This window comes from Globicephala melas, chromosome 13 (assembly GCF_963455315.2).
Source record: "Globicephala melas chromosome 13, mGloMel1.2, whole genome shotgun sequence".
In the NCBI taxonomy this organism is placed as follows: Eukaryota; Metazoa; Chordata; class Mammalia; order Artiodactyla; family Delphinidae; genus Globicephala; species Globicephala melas.
In genome coordinates, this window is record NC_083326.1 from 68,137,490 (window position 1) to 68,156,495 (window position 19,006).

Sequence of the window (19,006 nt, forward strand, 5' to 3'; positions counted from 1 at the left end):
GCTGGATCATAGAATGGGCATGGCTTTACCTTGTAATGGGTACTGCCATGTTGCCTTCCAAAGGGCTGTTCAATCTATCCTTCCTGTCTTGCCTCATGAAGCCTTTTTGATAGTCCCAGGCAGAGTTGCCACAGCCTTGCATCTGTGCTTTCCGTCGAGAGTCTACCTGCTGTATTGTTGTTGCTTCCCTGTTTGTCTCCCAACCAGACTGCAAACTCTTTAAGCGATTAATTTAACTTTTTGAAGAGGTTATATTTGCATTAGGTGCAAAATTGAAAACAGGTGCAAGGCCTTCATCCAATTTCTGTCTTTCCCCCAACTACCTCCCAGGATTGCTGATTTCTTATGTAGCCTTCCAGAAATATTTGGTGCACATATAAGCAACTAAGTATCTATGTGTTCTTTTTCCCCCCTTTATTATTTATACCAACTGTAATTTACCACACACTGGTTGTAACCTGTTGTTTATGTTTAACAATGTATCTTAGACATTCTTCTATCGGAATGTAAAGATCCCCATTTCTTTTGTAGATATATAAATTTATTGAACTAGCCCTTTACTAATGGACATTAAAGTTGTTGCTATAAGAGTAATGCTATAGGTCTCCCCTGGTGGCACAGTGGTTAAGAATCTGCCTGCCAATGCAGGGGACATGGGTTCAATCCCTGGTCCGGGAAGATCCCACATGCTGCGGAGCAACTAAGCCTGTGCTCTAGAGCCCAGGAGCCACAACTACTGAAGCCCGCATGCCTAGAGCCCATACTCCACAACAAGAGAAGCCACCACAATGGGAAGCCCACACACCGCAACGAAGAGTAGCCCCCCGCTCACCGCATCTAGAGAAAGCCCGTTCGCAGCAATGAAGACCCAATGCAGCCAAAAATAAATAAATAGATAAATAAATTTATTAAAAAAAGGAATAATGCTATAGTGAATAACCTTGTACATATGTCCTTATGTCCTTTCGTAGTACATATGATTCTGTCTGTAGGGTAAATTCCTAGAAGTGGGATTTCTGGACCAATGGGTGTGTGCACATATAACTAAGGAATTGAGGTGAAATTCACATAACATAAAATTAACCATTTAAAAAACTTATTTATTTATTTATTTATGGCTGCATTGGGTCTTTGTTGCTGTGTGTGGGCTTTCTCTAGTTGCGACGAGTGGGGGCTACTTTTTGCTGCGGTGCGCGGGCTTCTCATTGCAGTGGCGTCTCTTGTTGCAGAGCACAGGCTCTAGGCGCGCAGGCCTCAGTAGTTGTGACACGCAGGCTCAGTAGTTGTGGCTTGTGGGCTCTAGAGCACAGGCTCAGTAGTTATGGTGCATGGGCTTGGTTGCTCCATGGCATGTGGGATCTTCCCAGACCAGGGATCGAACCCATGTCCCCTGCATTGGCGGGCAGATTCCTAACCATTGCACCACCAGGGAAGTCCCTAAAATTAACGATTTTAATGTGAACAGTTCAGTGACCTTTAGTACATTCACAACATTGTGCAACCACCACTTCTGTCCAGTTCTGAAATATTTCCTTTACTCCAAAATGAAACCCTATATCCATTAAGCAGTTACTCCCCATCCCTTCCTCCTCTGCCCCTGGCAACCACCAATCTGCATTTCATATCTATGGATTTAACTATTCTGGATATTTCATATAAATACAGTCATACAGTCTGTGGCATTTTGTGTCTGGCTTCTTTCACTTAGCATAATGTTTTCAAGGTTCGTCCATGTTGTAGATGTATGAGTTTTAGCTTTATTCCTTTTTATGGGTGAAAAATAGTCCATTGTATGTAAATATCACAATTTGTGATATCACAATTTGTTTATCCATTCATCCATTGTAGGACATTTGGTTTGTTTCCATCAACTTTACAGATATTAGGGAAATAGTCCTTTGATTGTGGCATGAGTTGGTAATATTTTCCCTAGTCTGTCTTTCCGTGAACATTTTGCTTGCCTACCATATGCATTGTCCTAGGTGCTGGAGCTGTATTCGTAAACAAGAGACTCAAGGCTGCCCTTCTGGAATTTGTTCTAATAGGGGGATGCCAGGAGACAATATACAAATAATCAAGATAATTTTCAGTTATAGAGGGAAGCAGAACAGGCTCTTGTGATTATGGTGAGTGGGTGGTGAGCTGGGAGTGTGCTTATACAGAAAGCTGAGTGGAAGATGATAATTTGCAGACACAAAAGGCAAGATGGCCATTCAAATCACTGGGAATGAAGAACTCAAAGGCCACAAGGGAGGTTGAACCCAGCATATTTGGGGCAGTGGAAGGAGGCCAGTGGAGCTGAGTGTAGTGATCAAGGGGAGAGGTACAAGGTGAAGTTGGGAGGGGGGCAGGGGCCAGATCCTGAGCATCTAGCCTGCCATGTGGAGTGTAGATTTCATACTAAGTATGATGGGAAGCCTCAGGAGAGTAATAAGTAGGAAGTTATTATTATATCATAAGTATTTTTCCAAGTCATTAAAAATTATTTGAGAATTTTAATGACTGCTTACATTTCATGGCTATGTATAAACCATAATTTGTTAAACTCGTTGGAAATATTTGGTTTTTTTCTCCCCACTGATTTTGAATCTTATAAAATCTTGATGGACAAATCTATAATTTTGATTGCCTTCTTAGGCTATTTTCCTACAAGCAGATTTTATGAACAGTTTTTAAAGGTGTTTGATACATGAAATTTAACAGCCCTCTGGGGTGTGCTTTTGTGTTACAGAGTGTGTTAACGACAGCTACTGGTTTGGGAGAGATAGAAACTGTGAATACTGCTTTGATGAACCCCTGCTGAAAAGAACTGATAAATACCGGACTTACAGCAAGAAGCACTTTCGGATCTTCAGAGTAGGTGGCAAATATCCATACATTTGGGAGAACTGGTCATCTAGACATCACTCTTAGTTGTCTCCCCACTGAAACACTCCACCAGTAAAACTTTGAAATAAAATGTTTTCTGTTTTAGGAAATGGGTCCTAAAAACTCTTACATCGCCTACATAGAAGATCACAGTGGGAATGGAACCTTTGTAAATAAAGATCTTGTAGGGAAAGGAAGACGCCTTCCTTTGAATAACAATTCTGAAATTGCACTTTCAGTATGGAGTAATAAAGGTAATATTATTGTCTTCTGGTTACTGGAATTTTTTCTTCCTGTATAAAAGGAAAAATGACATTGTGTCCTTTTCAGAGTATGGTTAGGTACATAAAGTAAGTAGGTTAGTATTCAAGATTCACCTCAATCCTAGTTGCATTTTTTTTTTTTTTTTCCAATACACGGGCTTCTCACTTCTGTGGCCTCTCCCGTTGCGGAGCACAGTCTCCAGATGTGCAGGCTCTGGACGCGCAGGCTCAGCAGCCATGGCTCACGGGCCCAGTCACTCCACGGCATGTGGGATCTTCCCGGACTGGGGTATGAACCCGTGTCCCCTGCATCGGCAGGCGGACTCTCAACCACTGTGCCACCAGGGAAGCCCCCTAGTTGCATTTTTTAACAATCAAAAGTTCTATCAAGACAGATTTTCTAAGGTTTAATTGGTTTGATTAGTTTTATTTAAAGCCATATGCTTTAAATTATCATTTTGCTTAGTTATCATTCATTAATTGATTCACTTTTATCACATCTGTCTTAGCTATCTATGAGTTGTTATTTTAGGCCATTAGTTCATCCCTTCCCCCTCTTTTTCTCTTCCTTCCTTATTCTTCCCTTTCTTTATTCCTTTCGGTCATTAATTTCTGCATATATTTATTGAACTATTATATATAACCCGGCATTAGGCTATGGGTTTTTCTGTAACAATCTCAATTTAGACCTTCCACCTTCTTAAATATGACGTGGTTATCCTTTGAAAGTGGAGATGTTTATCATCATTATCAGGTAGTATTTTATAAGCATTTATTCCTAAAACTTCTTGAATATCACATCTAAAATGAACAGTTGTCATTTGGTGTGAATAAAAACAACCTACAGAATTAAATATAGCTCACAGTGATTTTGAAATCTTGGACACGAGGAATACTCTCGTTTCTTTAATTTGAAAAAAAAACTCACAACTTCCCAAAACTATCGGAGAGTTGAGTGGCTTGGAATGGTATGTGTTTGTGTGGATAACACCTTAAAAATATAGATTCCCAGAGGCACTGTCCCATAAATCCTGATCCACTAGTTCCAGGGATTTAAAAAATCCTGCCCAGGTGATTCTCATGCAACCAGTCTTCAGACTGGCAACTCAGAATTATGGCTATTCTGGACATCCTGTAGTACATTTTATGATTGCCTTAGTTTCTCCTGTTTTCTAACTTTTATTTCCTGTCTGATAATTATAGTCAGGACAGCTGCACAGGCTTTTGCTGTTTGTGAGCACCTGGTTGAGGTGGGCAACTGGTTGCTGAAATGTGGCCTGTCCTCTACTTGACAAGTGGTGTGCCATCTTTTTCTAATTGTTCTATCTGAAGGGCACCTTTTCTTATTTGAACAAAAGTGTTATGTGATCTGAAGCTGGCCGTGATGGAAATCGATCAAACTGGTACTCTGGGGCTTCCCTGGTGGCGCAGTGGTTGAGAGTCCGCCTGCCGATGCAGGGGACATGGGTTCGTGCCCCGGTCCGGGAAGATCCCACATGCCGTGGAGCGGCTGGGCCCGTGAGCCATGGCCGCTGAGCCTGCGTGTCCGGAGCCTGTGCTCCACAATGGGAGAGGCCACAACAGTGAGAGGCCTGTGTACCACAAAACCAAACCAAAACAAAACAAAACTGGTACTCTGCAGACTGATTCAGCCTATTGACATTATTTTAGGCCTTTGCTGATGTTTTGTGCTTTAATATGAAAATCCAGTTTTCTTTGAGAAGATGGAATATCTGGCCATACTTGAGCATATTATCCCTAATTTGAGGATTTGCAGGTGCTAAGTAGAGACTTCCTCCTTTAGATGGATGATGTTTTCCTGTTCAAGTCTCCACTGCTCCATATCTTACACTCACTCCAGCCTTACCTGTGTGTATGACCTTCCTGGCTTGTGTAGGCAACTGAGTTTACAGCCCCTGAAGTAGACCTCGACACTTGGGAAAATACATCTCCAGAGCCCCTCAAATTCCCTGATTCTCAAGTGTCACTGTAACATCTGGGTTCATCAGTATCAATAAGCAGGGAGGAACGGTTGTATCCTAGGTAGCCAGCAGGTCTCATTCATTAGGCAGCTGTCTGCCTTTGGGGACCAGCCTGGATTGAAGCATGCTGAGCTGGTTCAGATTTAAATGCCAGAGACTGGATTTCTAGGTTACTCCAGGGAGGTCAAGACCCATCACCTGAAATCTGAGAAACTCAAGGGTCTTAACAAATTTCACTCTTTCCAGATATTATAGGCAGTAGAAAATTTACCACTTTGTAGAACTGGAATGTTTGATAACTGATTGCAGGTTTGGCCCAATGGATGGTTAAATTATGAAATGAGCAGTTTTTTGGTTTTCTTTTTCTGAGTTACAGGCCGAATAATGAAGAAATAAAGGGGATTTTTTTGGAAAGTGTTATTTAGTTAATTTTACAAGTAAGTTCAAGGTGGCTTGCACTATAAAATACCAGCTAGGTAAAGGTAGCAATGGTTGAGAGAAGATAATACTAGTATGTGACCTCTGGCTTGATTCTTTTGGGATATTTACTTGCCTAGAACATATTTTCTAGATTCAAACTAATTGCCTTTTGCTTCTGGGCCTGAGCAATTGATAACTGTTCTGAGGTCAAAGAATAAGAATAGCATTTATGTATGAGTTTCCTGCATTATAGTGAGAATGATGCTGTGTGTTTCCATTGTGGAATGAAGCTTGTCTGTCATCATTTTTCAAGGGTTTCACGACATGCATTAGCCTAGCTAAATGATTTCTTTGGTGTTAGATGTTAAATGGAATTAAGAACGATTGTCTTATATTCCATATGTTTACTAAGTTATAGGACCATTTATCTTTTCTTTATCAAATGGATTAATGAGACCTATTTCTGCCATTTTTTCCTTAGTTTTTGTATTTTTTGATCTGACTGTAGATGATCAGTCAGTTTATCCCAAGGAATTAAGAGACGAATACATCATGTCCAAAACTCTTGGAAGGTAATTTTTTTTTTCTTAATGGAACTTGCACTTAATTTCTTTCTAAACTTTTGTCATTGGTTAGTTTTTTGTTCCTGGTTTTATGGCATTCATTATGTATTCATAACATTTGTAGGGTACTTATTTGTGATAGATATGTTATTGACTTATAATGATCAGTTGAGTAGTTTTCCTTTATAAATTTTATTGGTGATAACTTTTTAAAAGCAGTTTTATTGAGATATAACTTGCATACCATACAATTCACCCATTAAAAAATATATAGTTCAGTGGTTTTTAGTATATTCACAGAGCTGTGAAGCCTTTACCACAATCAATTTTAGAACATTTTCATTACCTTCCATAAAGAAACATTTACTGCATTTCTTTTTTTTTTTTTTTTTAATTTTATCTTATCTTTGTCTGCGTTGGGTCTTTGTTGCTGCACACAGGCTTTCTCTAGTTGCAGCAAGGAGGTGCTGCTCTTCATTGCGGTGTGTGGGCTTCTCATTGAGGTGGCTTCTCTTATTGAGGAGCACGGGCTCTAGGTGTGAGGGCTTCAGTAGTTGTAGCATGTGGGCTCAGTAGTTGTGGCTCACGGGCTCTAGAACGCAGGCTCAGTAGTTGTGGCGCATGGGCTTAGTTGCTCTGCAGCATGTGGGATCTTCCCAGGCCAGGGCTCCAAACCATGTCCCCTGCATTGGCAGGCGGATTCTTAACCACTGCACCACCAGGGACGTCCCAGCAGTGGTTTCTTAAACGGCACCGAAAGCGCAAGCAACGAAAGAAAAAAATAGAAAAATTAGACTTCGTCAAATTTTAAAACTTTTGCCTCAAAAGACACTATCAAGAGAGTGAAACGCAAGCCATAAAATGAGAGAAAATACTGCAAATGATATATCTGATAAGAATCTAGTATTTAGAATAAAGAACTTTTACAACTCAACAACAAAAAGGTAACCCAATTTAAAAATGGGCAAAGGACATTTCTCCAAAGAAGATACAGAAATGGCCAAAAACCACTTGAGAAGATACTCAGCATCATTAGTCATTAGGGAAGTGCAAATCAAAACCACAATGAGATGCTGCTTCACACCCATTAGGATGGCCATAATAAAGAGATGGAAAGTGACATGTGTTTGTGAGGATGCAGAGAAATTGGCACCCTTATGCACTGCTGTTGGGAATGTAAAATGGTGCAGCCACTGTGGGAAATAGTTTGATGTTTTCTCAAAAAGTTAAACAATTACCATATGACGCAGTAATTCCCCTTGTTAGGTATATACCCCCCAGACTGAAAACAGATGTTCAACAAAAACTTGTGCACGGACAGTTCACTGCAGCTCTATTCACAGTAGCGAAAAGGTGGGAACAACCTAAGTGTCCATCAACAAAAGAATGGATACACAAAATGTGATATATCCATAAAATGGGCTATTATTTAGCTATAAAAAGGAATGGAATACTGATACATGCTACCGCATGGGTGAACCTTCAAAACATTCCAAGTGAAAGAAGTCAGACACAAAAGACCACATAGTGTATGATTCCACTGATGTGAGATATTCTGAGCAGGCAAATCCATAGAGAGAGAAAGCAGATTAGAGGTTGCCAGGGGCTGGGGGCAGGGAAAAAGGAGAGTGAACACTTAATGGGTTTGGGGTTTCCATTTGTGCTGATGAAAAATTTCCAGAACTGGATAGAGGTGGTGGCTGCACAACATTGTGGATGTACTTAATGCCACTGAATTGTACACTTTAAAATGATTATAATGGCATGTAAAGCAACTATACACCAATTAAAAAAAAAAAGAATCTTTAAGATAAAGCAAAAAAAAAACCCCACAAAACAAAAACAAAAAAAATAAAATGCGATTTTTGTTCATGTTAATAGGATTGACAAAAAAGAATGATCACAGTGGCAAATTTTGTTATGTATATACACAATACATAGTAAAAAAGATGTCTTGGCCACCCCCTCACCCCATCCCCCAACCCACAGTGGTTAGAAAAGTCTACTTGCGGCAGGTAATGGGTGACTGATGCTTGATTAACTGTACTGGGTGTCATCCTGGGTAGCAGTCCTCCTCCATTTTAGCATCCCAATTAATTGCAAATCTTCAGGAGCTTGCTGCAAGCAGATTCATGGTGCACTTTTGGTTTCTTATGTATTGTGGTTTTATTTTGGGTGCAATTCATGGCATCAACTGCTTACGCACTTCCTTTGAAGACAGAGGATAAGAAAGAAGAGAAATGGATCAGTGAAAGTAATTCATTTGCAGTTGCTGTTTACTATTACTTGTTTCAGGCACTCATTTTTAACTTGGACTTGGTTGTATTTGGTCTTTCTCTGGCCCCTGGGATAAATCATTTCTCTCTGATTTGTTCTTAGTGTCTTTCTGAGAGTTTCACAGTCTGGAGTGACAGCAAGACCTAAGTCTATATGACTCAGCTCAAAAAGTGGCATTTGGAGCTGACTCAGTGTTGCTGGATGGTCCCTATTCACTTATGCCTTTGACATTTTACACTGGTGAGGTTTCTGAAAACAGAGACAATGAGCTGTCTTTAACTCGAAATGGTTGAGGCCAGTTCAGGAGTGGTGGGTCTCAGGATTAAAAACATTTTGACAGTCACGTCACTTGCTGTGTTTTTCCCTGTAGTGGCGCCTGTGGTGAGGTGAAGCTAGCTTTCGAGAGGAAGACGTGTAAGAAAGTAGCCATAAAGATCATCAGCAAAAGGAAGTTTGCTATTGGCTCCGAGAGAGAGGCAGTAAGTACCCTTGTTTGTGGCTGTTTGGTCATTCTTAACACTTCTTACCTTCCCCAAATAATTTTAGAGTGGTGATTTTCAATGTCAGGAAGGATTTATTGCTCAGAATTTTTATCAAAGAACATTGAAAATTTTTGAGTATATTCAACTAATCTAAACACTTACTTATGGATAATTTGGTTCCAAAAATATTTGGTTATACATTATAATACACATAGCAGGAACTTGTTTTTGCTTTTTTTTCCCCTTCCAAGTTGTTACAAAACTGTTTTTACAATAAATGAAAGGAAATTAGGAAAAAAAAAAAATCCAGCCATATCCCCACCACTGTAACCCCACAGCTGTTTTCAGTTTTCTCCTTCCTTCTAGTCTTTGTTCCTATGAATTTCTATTTCTAGATGGTTGAGATCATATTGTGTATACAATTTTGCTTTTTCACATAAACATTAATATATATACTTTTCCCTAATATATCCTTTTTGATGATCGAGTCTCTGTTTCACCAATTTTATCATAATTTATTCAACCATTTCTCTGGTTGATCATTTAGATAAATTAGGTCATTTAGGTAATTTCTAATTCTTTGCTCTTCCTGATAACGTGGCAATGAATACCTTCATGTTTATAGATTTTTAAAAATCTTAATTAAATTATTTTAATAGTCTCTTTATATGGTAACCATTCATTTTATTACATTTTCTGTAATACACGCTTATGCGTTGCTGAAGTGGCCAAGTGTATTTGTCTTTCAACACATGACCCAACAAAGTAATGTAAAACATAGCCTCTAATCACGTTTTCCTTTGTGGCCAGCTGTTTCTGGCTATTATACTCTAACATTCTTTAAAGATCAATTTCTTTTTTTTTTTCTCCCTAGACAATGCCATTCTCACACAGCAAGAGGAATTTCCTTTCAGTGTTCACATTGTTATAGATCTTTCCCCTGTGATTCTGGATTTGTTTCCCATTTTGGGGGGAAGAAAATAACCTACCAGATTCTTAATGACTTGGAGCACAATTTTACTTCTTAATTTCATCTTTCAAATCCTATCGGACTCTTTAGACCTCTCCATCATCAGAGTACACCCGGATTTGGTAATAAGTTTACCGGCTTACAGGAAGAGGCAGGTTTTTAAAATTAAACATCTGGGTTTCTTCGCTGAAGTCCATTTTACATAAATATGTAATTCTATATCCTCTTTGCTTGTGGAGGGTGTAGCCCGTGAGGTTGAGTAACTCGAGTCATCCTTTTGGAATTGTAACAGAGAGCAACTTCGCTACCCTGAAGCCTCCTCTCCTTAGAGTCTCAGTAAATATCTCAGCTTGCACTTGAAATTGGAACCTGGGTCTGCTCTATTATTAGAACTGTGACTTGACGTTTTCTTTACACATTTTAATTGAATACCTTCTTGTCTATGGTTTTTGTTTGTTGTATCATTTTTATGAATGTAAGCAATTCCTCAGTTGATGAGACAAGAAGAGCTTACCAGGTCAGTGTGAGAACAGTGGAAACACACTTTGTTTCTGGTTGTGGGAACTGCAGCAAGTGGCTTCCTTTCTCTGAGCCTCAGTTGTTCCATCTGTGAAACTGGGATACTTTTAGAACCCAGTTCCCTTGGATTATGAGGCTTACGTGAGATGACCCATTTAAATAAAGAGCTTGGCATAGAGCCTGGTCTTATTGAATGCTTACTATTTGCCAAGCATTTTGTAGGGTGATTTTAGGTGAGTTGTGTAATTCATCCACCTCTGTGCCTTGATTTCTCTGTATGAATAGTGGTGACTTTGGAACTCAGGCAGCCTTTTTTTTTTTTTTTAAATCAATTAATTAATTAATTTAGTTTTGGCTACGTTGGGTCTTCGTTGCTGCGCGAGGGCTTTTTCTAGTTGTGGCGAGCAGGGGTTACTCTTAATTGTGGTGCGTGGGCTTCTCATTGCGGTGGCTTCTCCTGTTGAGGAGCATGGGCTCTAGGCAGGCGGGCTTCAGTAGTTGTGGCGTGAAGGCTCAGTAGTTGTGGCTCGCGGGCTCTAGAGCACAGGCTCAGTAGTTGTGGCGCACGGGCTTAGTTGCTCCGCGGCATGTGGGATCTTCCTGGACCAGGGCTCAAACCCATGTACCCCGCATTGGCAGGCAGGTTCTTTTTTTTTTTGTGGTACACGGGCCTCTCACTGTTGTGGCCTCTCACATTGCGGAGCACAGGCTCCGGACGCACAGGCTCAGCGGCCATGGTTCACGGGCCCAGCCGCTCTGCAGCATGTGGGATCTTCCTGGACCGGGGCACGAACCCGTGTCTCCTGCCTCGGCAGGCAGACTCTCAACCACTGCGCCACCAGGGAAGCCCTCTTTTTTTTTTTTTTTTAATAAATTTATTTATTTATTTGTTTTTATTTTTGGCTCTATTGGGTCTTTGTTGCTGTGCGCGGGCTTTCTCTAGTTGTGGTGAGTGGGGGCTATGTTCGTTGCGGTGCGCGGGCTTCTCATTGTGGTGGCTTCTCTTGTTGCAGAGCACGGGCTCTAGGCATGAGGGCTTCAGTAGTTGTGGCTCTCGGGCTCTAGGGCGCAGGTTCAGTAGTTGTGGCGCACAGGCTTAGTTGCTCCGCGGCATGTGAGATCTTCCTGGACCAGGGCTTGAAGCCGTGTCCCCTTCATTGGCAGGTGGATTCTTAACCACTGCGCCACCAGGGAAGCCCCGGCAGGCAGATTCGTAACCACTGCGCCACCAGGGAAGTCCAGGCAGCCTTTACTCAGCTAAATTGAACTGTAAATATTTTCTGAATATTGGTTATCATTATTACTAATAAACTCTAATGTTATTTTTTTTTCAAAGGATCCAGCACTCAATGTTGAAACAGAAATAGAAATTTTGAAAAAACTAAATCATGTAAGTACTGCCATAAAAAATGACCCATACTTAAATTCATTTATGTCAAAATATGGGGAGAGTGCAAAGCACTTCAGTGTAATAAAGCTAGTATTAACCTGGGTTCCTTAATTGTGTGTGTGTACGTGTGTGTTTGTGTGTGTATGCATGCATGCGTTTAGCTATCATTTAGCTGGGAAGAGCTTTACTCTGAAATTTTGAAAGGACAATACTTTTTTTTTTAACATCTTTATTAGAGTATAATTGTTTTCCAATGTTCTGTTAGTTTCTGCTGTATAACAAAGTGAATCAGCTATACATATACATATATCCCCATATCCCCTCCCTGTTGCGTCTCCCTCCCACCCTCCCTATCCCAGCCCTCTAGGTGGTCACAAAGCACTGAGCTGATCTCCCTGTGCTATGCGGCTGCTTCCCACTAGCTATCTGTTTTACATTTGGTAGTGTATATATTGTCTATGCCACTCTCTTACTTTGTCCCAGCTTACCCTTCCCCCTCCCCGTGAAAGGACAATACTTTATAAAGATTTTTATGATTAAACAATTATGTGATATTTCCACTGAGTTAGTTCTGGACCAAAAGACACAGTAAGTCTCCTAAATATAATGTCTTATGGGTGCTTGATCAACTGATTATGTTTGTGGAGACAATGCTCATTTGATACATTTTGTTTAGTTATACCTGAAATTTTCACAACTCTAAATACCTCTTGATGGTGCCGATTTCCATTCACCTCAGTTGGAATAAATCAAATGAATCCAGGGGTATCCAATAAGTACGACAACATCCTGGATGATTAAACGGTGCCTGTGGCCTCATTGAGTATAAATAGTTCTTGTCTTTTTTGTGCAGTGATGACCTTGTCTCAATGGAAAGAACCTAAAGATGTGAGAAGAGAAAGTTGTACTAGTGGGACTGATCCCATCTTCCTTTTTATTCTTTCTGTTTTGTCATTAATTCATGGGCCCCCATGCAGTCCTGAGCTAGGTAGGCACTGGAGTTAAACTTGAAATGAAACCTTCAGTCTGTCCAGCTAAGGATTGTCTGATTCTGGTTCTTAACCTCCAAACAACAAAAGGTTTCTTCTCCCTTCTCTGACCTGCTCAGACCGTCCTAACAGCAAATAGAAACTAAGAACAACATCACAGGGACACAGTAATTCAATAGCTTCCTTTAGAACTCGTGATGGATCTGAAAACCCATAAGAATGTGAGTGGCTGACCTTCCTGCTTGACTTTCTTCTAATGCCCTTGCAACTTCTTCCTCTTCCCTGCATTCACCTCCTTTTTCCATGGGATCTGGAATCTTGTTAAAGAGAGGAGCCCTCTAATTTTCTGGGGTGGTGTTGCTTCAAACATCCCCCAAAGATAAACACTTAGAATCCTCAGAGAATTTTCTCTGATGTCAGAAGATCCCCAAACGTAACATTTATACAAATCCAGTGTCCGCTTCAGAGGAGAGGAATTTAAAACCCTAAAAGAGATCTTTGGAGGTATTTGTTGGCAATTTACAGGGGTACTTGAAAGCCCTTGGGAATTAAAGATGGGCTCATGAGTGCATTTTGATGTTTGGGGACATCTTTGGGGACAAAGATGGGCTCATGAGTATGTTTTGATGTTTGGGGACAATGAGTAGAGCCTAGCAGAGTCCAATAGACCCTGGCCTTTGGAGTCCGGTGTTGATTTATCAATTGTCAAATGTTTGTTGTGCCAGCCTGTTTTCTAGGCTCCGGGCAGTGAGCACAGACGGACTTGGTCATCCCTCCTCTTATGTGGCTTCAGTGTAGTGGGAAGACAGACCTGGGTTCCCATCCTTGCTCTAAGCATGTCATTTCACTTTGCAGAGCCTCTATTTCCTCATCTGTACAGTGGAGACAGTAGGATACTTACCTCAAAGGTCAGTGTGAGACTTGAATGAGATGTGTTCATAAAGGTTCAGCACAGGGAACACACTAGGGGAATGACAGTGATCAGTAATTCCCTACCCTTTGCCCTGTAGGACCTAAGTGGAGGGTCTGGGTTGGTGGCTTCTGGTTTCTGAGAGACACTTTCAGCTATGACAGCTGCAGCCCATGGCCCTGGAGATAGTGGGGACTGGAGACAGCCCATGATGGCTCCATCTAGTGGGGGCCTGTTCTTGCTCTGTCAGCTCCCAGCCCCACCCATTCCCAGAAGGGCACTGCCAGTGATGAAGCCAAGCAGACCAAGCAGTTTCCATTCCTTCCTCTCATCTCCTATTCCTTTTCCATGTGTGTGTCTTTTCTTCTGCTTTTCATTTTATCAAAATATCACATGCATCTCCCTCCCTGCATTTTAAAACTCTTGCAGCATTTTTTTTTTTTAGCGGTACGCGGGCCTGTCACTGTTATGGCCTCTCCCGTTGCGGAGCACAGACCCCAGACACGCAGGCTTAGCGGCCATGGCTCACGGACCCAGCTGCTCCGTGGCATGTGGGATCCTCCCAGACCGGGCCATGAACCTATGTCCCCCGCATCGGCAGGCGGACTCTCAACCACTGAGCCACCAGGGAAGCCCTCAGCTTTTTTTTTTTTAAGAATTTTTTAAAAATTAATTTTTTTTGGAGTATAGTTGCTTTACAATGTTATGTTAGTTTCTGCTGTGCAGCAAAGTGAATCAGTTATACGTATATATATCCACTCTTTTTTAGATTTCCTTTCCGTTTAGGTCACCACAGAGCATTAAGTAGAGTTCCCTGTGCTCTACAGTAGGTTCTCATTAGTTATGTCATACATAATAGTGTATGTATGTCAGTCCCAATTCATCCCATCCTCCCCGTCCCGCCTTGCTAACCATAAGTTTGTTCTCTACATCTGTGAGTCTATTTCTGCTTTGCAAATAAGTTCACCTGTACCATTTCTCTAGATTTCACATATAAGCAATATTATACGATATTTATCTTTCTCTTTCTGACTTTCTTCACTCTGTATGACAGTCTCTAGGTCCATCCACATCTCTGCAAATGGCACTATTTCATTCCTTTTTATGGCTGGGTAATATTCCATTGTATATATATGTACCACATCTTCTTTATCCATTCCTCTGTTGGTGGACATTTAGGTTGCTTCCATGTCCTGGGTATTGTAAATAGTGCTGCAGTGAACATCGGGGTGATTTTTAAATAATTTACCTCTGTATTTCTACATAATACACATAAACTGCTCTCTCTTGGTTTATTAATGATAATAGCTCATTGCCTTCCTGTTATATGAGAATTTCAGCTCTCCTTTCCTTTCTGTTCCTCTTAATGTAATACTACAGTGCATATTCAGTGTTTCCATTATTGTGACAATAACAAATGGTCATGCAGAGCCAAGTATACTATGATATGATCATAGGTAAGGAGAGGTGGAAATGGTTTGCTCTCAGCCTGACCCCATGGCTGTTTATTCCATGACCAAAACGTGGCTGGCAGGGCTCACGCTCAGTGGGTGGTGTGTCTGTTATTGATGTTGATGGTATTAATCTGGGCAGCATATGGGTGTCTCCTGTGTGCCAGCTGCTCTGCTGAGTGTTGGTCTCAGAAAGGTAAGTAAGACTTGACTCAGCCCATGCAGTGAAAGGAGACTTGTGGTGGGTGTCAGTTTCCTCGTGGGGCAACACGGATTAGAGCCACTGCAGGAAGTGTGGATCTCAATTCCAAGGGGGACATTTGAGATGGGGCTTGATGCCTGAGGCCAAGTGTTCCAGAAGGCTGGGTCACCAGGCCTAGAGGGTAGTGTGAGCAAAAGTGTGACACAGGGAGAGAATCTGAGGTGGGCCGGGAGTTTTGTGGCCTGGAAAGGAGGATTTCTGGGACAGGTCGCAGGAGATGAGGCTGGGGTGGTGGGTGGGGACAGGACGAGGCTGGGTCTTGAAGGGCTTGCTAATCCCTGCTGAGAAGTTGGAATTTAGCCTCTAGGCAGCAAGGTGCTAAAGGATTTCTTTTTTCTTGTCTTCCTCCCTTCCTTTCCTCCTCCTCACTCTTCTCTCTTTCTTCCTTTAAGTAATTTAAAATTATATAATATTTGACATGTGTAAAATAAGTGTAAATTATAAAGCAAACCAATAAAGTGAACACCTTTGAACTCACCATTAATTTAACAACAAAAACTTTGCCCATACAATTAAATTTACCTCATACTCTTTGATGTCTGTCGAGACTTGCCTTTTCCACTCTTGCCTTTTCCACTCGGCATTGTATTTCCAAGATCCATTGTGCTGGGGAGGCTGTGGGGCATTCATTCACCACTGTCTAACAGTTCATCATGGGGAGATACCACTTGGAGGATTTTTTTCTTTAAGATTTATTTATTATTTATTTATTTAATTTATGTTTGGCTGCATCAGGTCTTAGTTGTGGCACGTGGGATCTTTGCTGAGGTGTGCGGGATGTTTCATTCCGGCGCATGGGCTCTAGTTTGCGGCACACAGGCTCTCTCGTTGAGGTGCTTGAGCTCAGTAGTTGGGACGTGCGGGCTTAGTTGCCCCACAGTATGTGGGATCTTAGTTCCCCTACCAGGGATCGAACCTGTGTCCCCTGCCATTGTAAGGTAGATTCTTTACCACTGGACCACCAGGGAAGTCCCTACTTGGAGGATTTTAATCAGCGATGGAAGTGATGAAATTTGCTTTGTAGCAAGATCACTCTGGCAGGTTTTGCTATTCTTTTTAATCTAAAATCTAAAAATCTTATGGGACTTGCCTGGCGGTCCAGTGGTTAAGACTCTGTGCTGCCAATGCAGGGGGCACGGGTTTGATCCCTGGTTGGGGAACTAAGATCCCACATGCTGTAGGTTGTGACCAAAAATAAATAAATAAATAAGTAAAAATCTTACAGCTCTCTTCTCTTTAATTCTTTTTTTTTTTATAAATTTATTTATTTACTTTTGGCCACGTTGGGTCTTTGTTGCTGCGCGTGGGCTTTCTCTAGTTGTGGCGAGTGGGGGCTACTCTTTGTTGCGGTGCGCGGGCTTCTCATTGCGGTGGCTTCTTTTGTTGCGGAGCATGGGCTCTAGGCACATGGGCTTCAGGAGTCGTGGCACGTGGGCTCTAGAGCGCAGGCTCAGCAGTTGTGGCACACGGGCTTAGTTGCTCCACGGCATGTGGGATCTTCCCGGACCAGGGCTTGAATCCATGTCCCCTGCATGAGAAGGTGGATTCTTAACTATTGCGCCACCAGGGAAGCCCTTCCCTTTAATTCAGACATAACCACAACCCTCTTCTCTGCTGGGTGGGAGTGTATGTCCCTAATAGATACTCACCACATCATTTTTCTACCCCGACCACTAGCTTTACTGTCAGTCATTTGTACTATGAAAACAATAGGTGTGCTTTCCAAGTATAAAATCATTCTATTAAATATGCATTTTAAACTGTACAATACTAGTCTCTGTTGTTCTTCAGCAAATGCACCCAGCATTGATCAGAGGTCACAAACTATGAGCCAAAGATGTGTGTGTGTGTCTCTCTCCTCCACCCCACAGATGTGCTGTAGAGTTCGAATGAAACTGGAATTTCCCTCTTCTATTGGAAAATGGAGGATCTTTTCACATGGGGTGCCCTGTGGTGCCAGTTGCTTGGAGCTGTATAGCCCTGCTGTCTGGCAGGATGGCTGGGCTCCCCACCTGGCCTGCTCCCTTTATTCATGCTACCTGCTAGGCTCCCAGGTTCCTTAGGTGTCCTCGAGTCCTTGTGCTTGGGGGTCAGTGAGGAGGAAGGCTGGGAGGAGACTGGCCTCCCTTCCTTGGCACCAGCCTTGTATACAAAGCGTGAACTGCTCTCTTACCAGCTTGATGGGGTGGAGAGTTTCTTGTATTTTCTCACTCAGGAGCCAGCTGTGCTGTGTTCTGCCTTCCCCTGTGCGTGGAATTCAAAGTGTACCGAGGCAGGGGGCCAGAGGCCTGGTCTGGGCCTCCTTGACCCCTTGGGTGGATGTCCTGAGTTCTGCTCTTGGGGTTTTCCTCTTGGGGAGCTTCTCACTACTTTTCCTCTTTTTTCCCCTTTTAGCCTTGTATCATCAAGATTAAAGACTTTTTTGATGCCGAAGATTATTATATTGTTTTGGAATTGTGAGTAGTAAACTTTTTTTTGTTTCCATTTAAACGTTTATAAGCCACCAAAGAGCCTAATGGTGGCTTGCATTTATCCATCCTGGGGACCCTCAGTGTATGTATGTGGTGGGGGGTTAGTATCAATTCTGAAATCCCTCTAGTGTGTCCAAAGGCATGTGGATCTGAGGCTTGTGTTTGAATCTTACTCTGCTGGTGACTGATTGTCTACCCATGGGTTAGTTTACTTCACCTCTCTGAGTCTCATATTCCCTGTGTTAAATTGGGGTAATAATGATAACCCCAGGCACAGATGCATAAGGTTCAAATGCTGTGAGGGCTGGAAATCCCCCAGCAGAGCACCTGGCACACTAGGTGCTCGAACACAGGTACATATTATTACTCTGAAATAACTGGCCTGGGTGGCCCTTGCTGCTTGGGATCATAGTACCAGGTTGCATGGTGACACCTGAGTATCTTTCAGGTGCTGGTTTTCTTGCAGGTTTATTTGGTGTGATTAAAATAATTTCCTGTCTCATTCCTGGAGAGACCTGTTTTGATGTTCGTTCTGCATAAATGTGCAGTGTTTCTGGGAGTGGCTGTCATGGCAGAGAGACAAGGCTTTACTCCTGAGCGGGAAACAGTGGCTATGCTGGCTGACCATTAAGATTATAGAGTAAATAGCAGCCCCAGTCATAGCACTAGGACAGACTGGACAGCCCTTGTACTTAAGGGAATATCTGTTGCTATGAAATAGGAGATTGTTATTTGACTGGATCTAGTTAAAACATTTTAATAATAATAGTAATAGTAATACAATAACAGTAACTGATACTAATTAAGCACTTAATATGAGCCAAGTCCTGCTCTAAGCACATCACAGGGATTGACTCATTTAACTTTCCTGTCATCCAGATTACTTACAAGTTATTGGTGAGTTACTGTTTTTGGGTCCACTTTACAGAAATGAGAACTGAATTGCAGAGGGATTGAATAATCTTGCCAAGCATCTCCACTGTGCCAGGTGCTTTACCTACATCAGTTATCTCTTAATTTTTACAACAGCCATCAAGGTAGGTGGGATTTTATCCCCATTTTTTGAGGAGATAGAAACAAGCTCAGAGAGGTTGTGTAACTTGCCCAAAGTCCCACAGCTGGGAAGTGGTAGAGCTGGGCTTCAGACCCCAGTTGATTGTAGGTTCCTGCTTTCTCCTCTACACCAATC

At 41.9% G+C, this 19,006-nt stretch overlaps 1 protein-coding gene across 2 annotated transcripts in view; it reads left to right on the forward strand.

Annotated features, from left to right (window-relative positions):
• CHEK2 (checkpoint kinase 2) overlaps positions 1 to 19,006 on the forward strand; it is a 39,688-nt gene that overhangs the window by 8,483 nt on the left and 12,199 nt on the right. For both annotated transcript variants that reach the window (XM_060310032.1, XM_060310033.1), the window contains exons 4-9: positions 2,732 to 2,856; positions 2,975 to 3,122; positions 6,015 to 6,105; positions 8,744 to 8,852; positions 11,681 to 11,734; positions 17,741 to 17,802. In XM_060310032.1, coding sequence (XP_060166015.1) covers positions 2,732 to 2,856; positions 2,975 to 3,122; positions 6,015 to 6,105; positions 8,744 to 8,852; positions 11,681 to 11,734; positions 17,741 to 17,802 — 589 coding nt within the window. The remainder of the gene's footprint in view (positions 1 to 2,731; positions 2,857 to 2,974; positions 3,123 to 6,014; positions 6,106 to 8,743; positions 8,853 to 11,680; positions 11,735 to 17,740; positions 17,803 to 19,006) is intronic.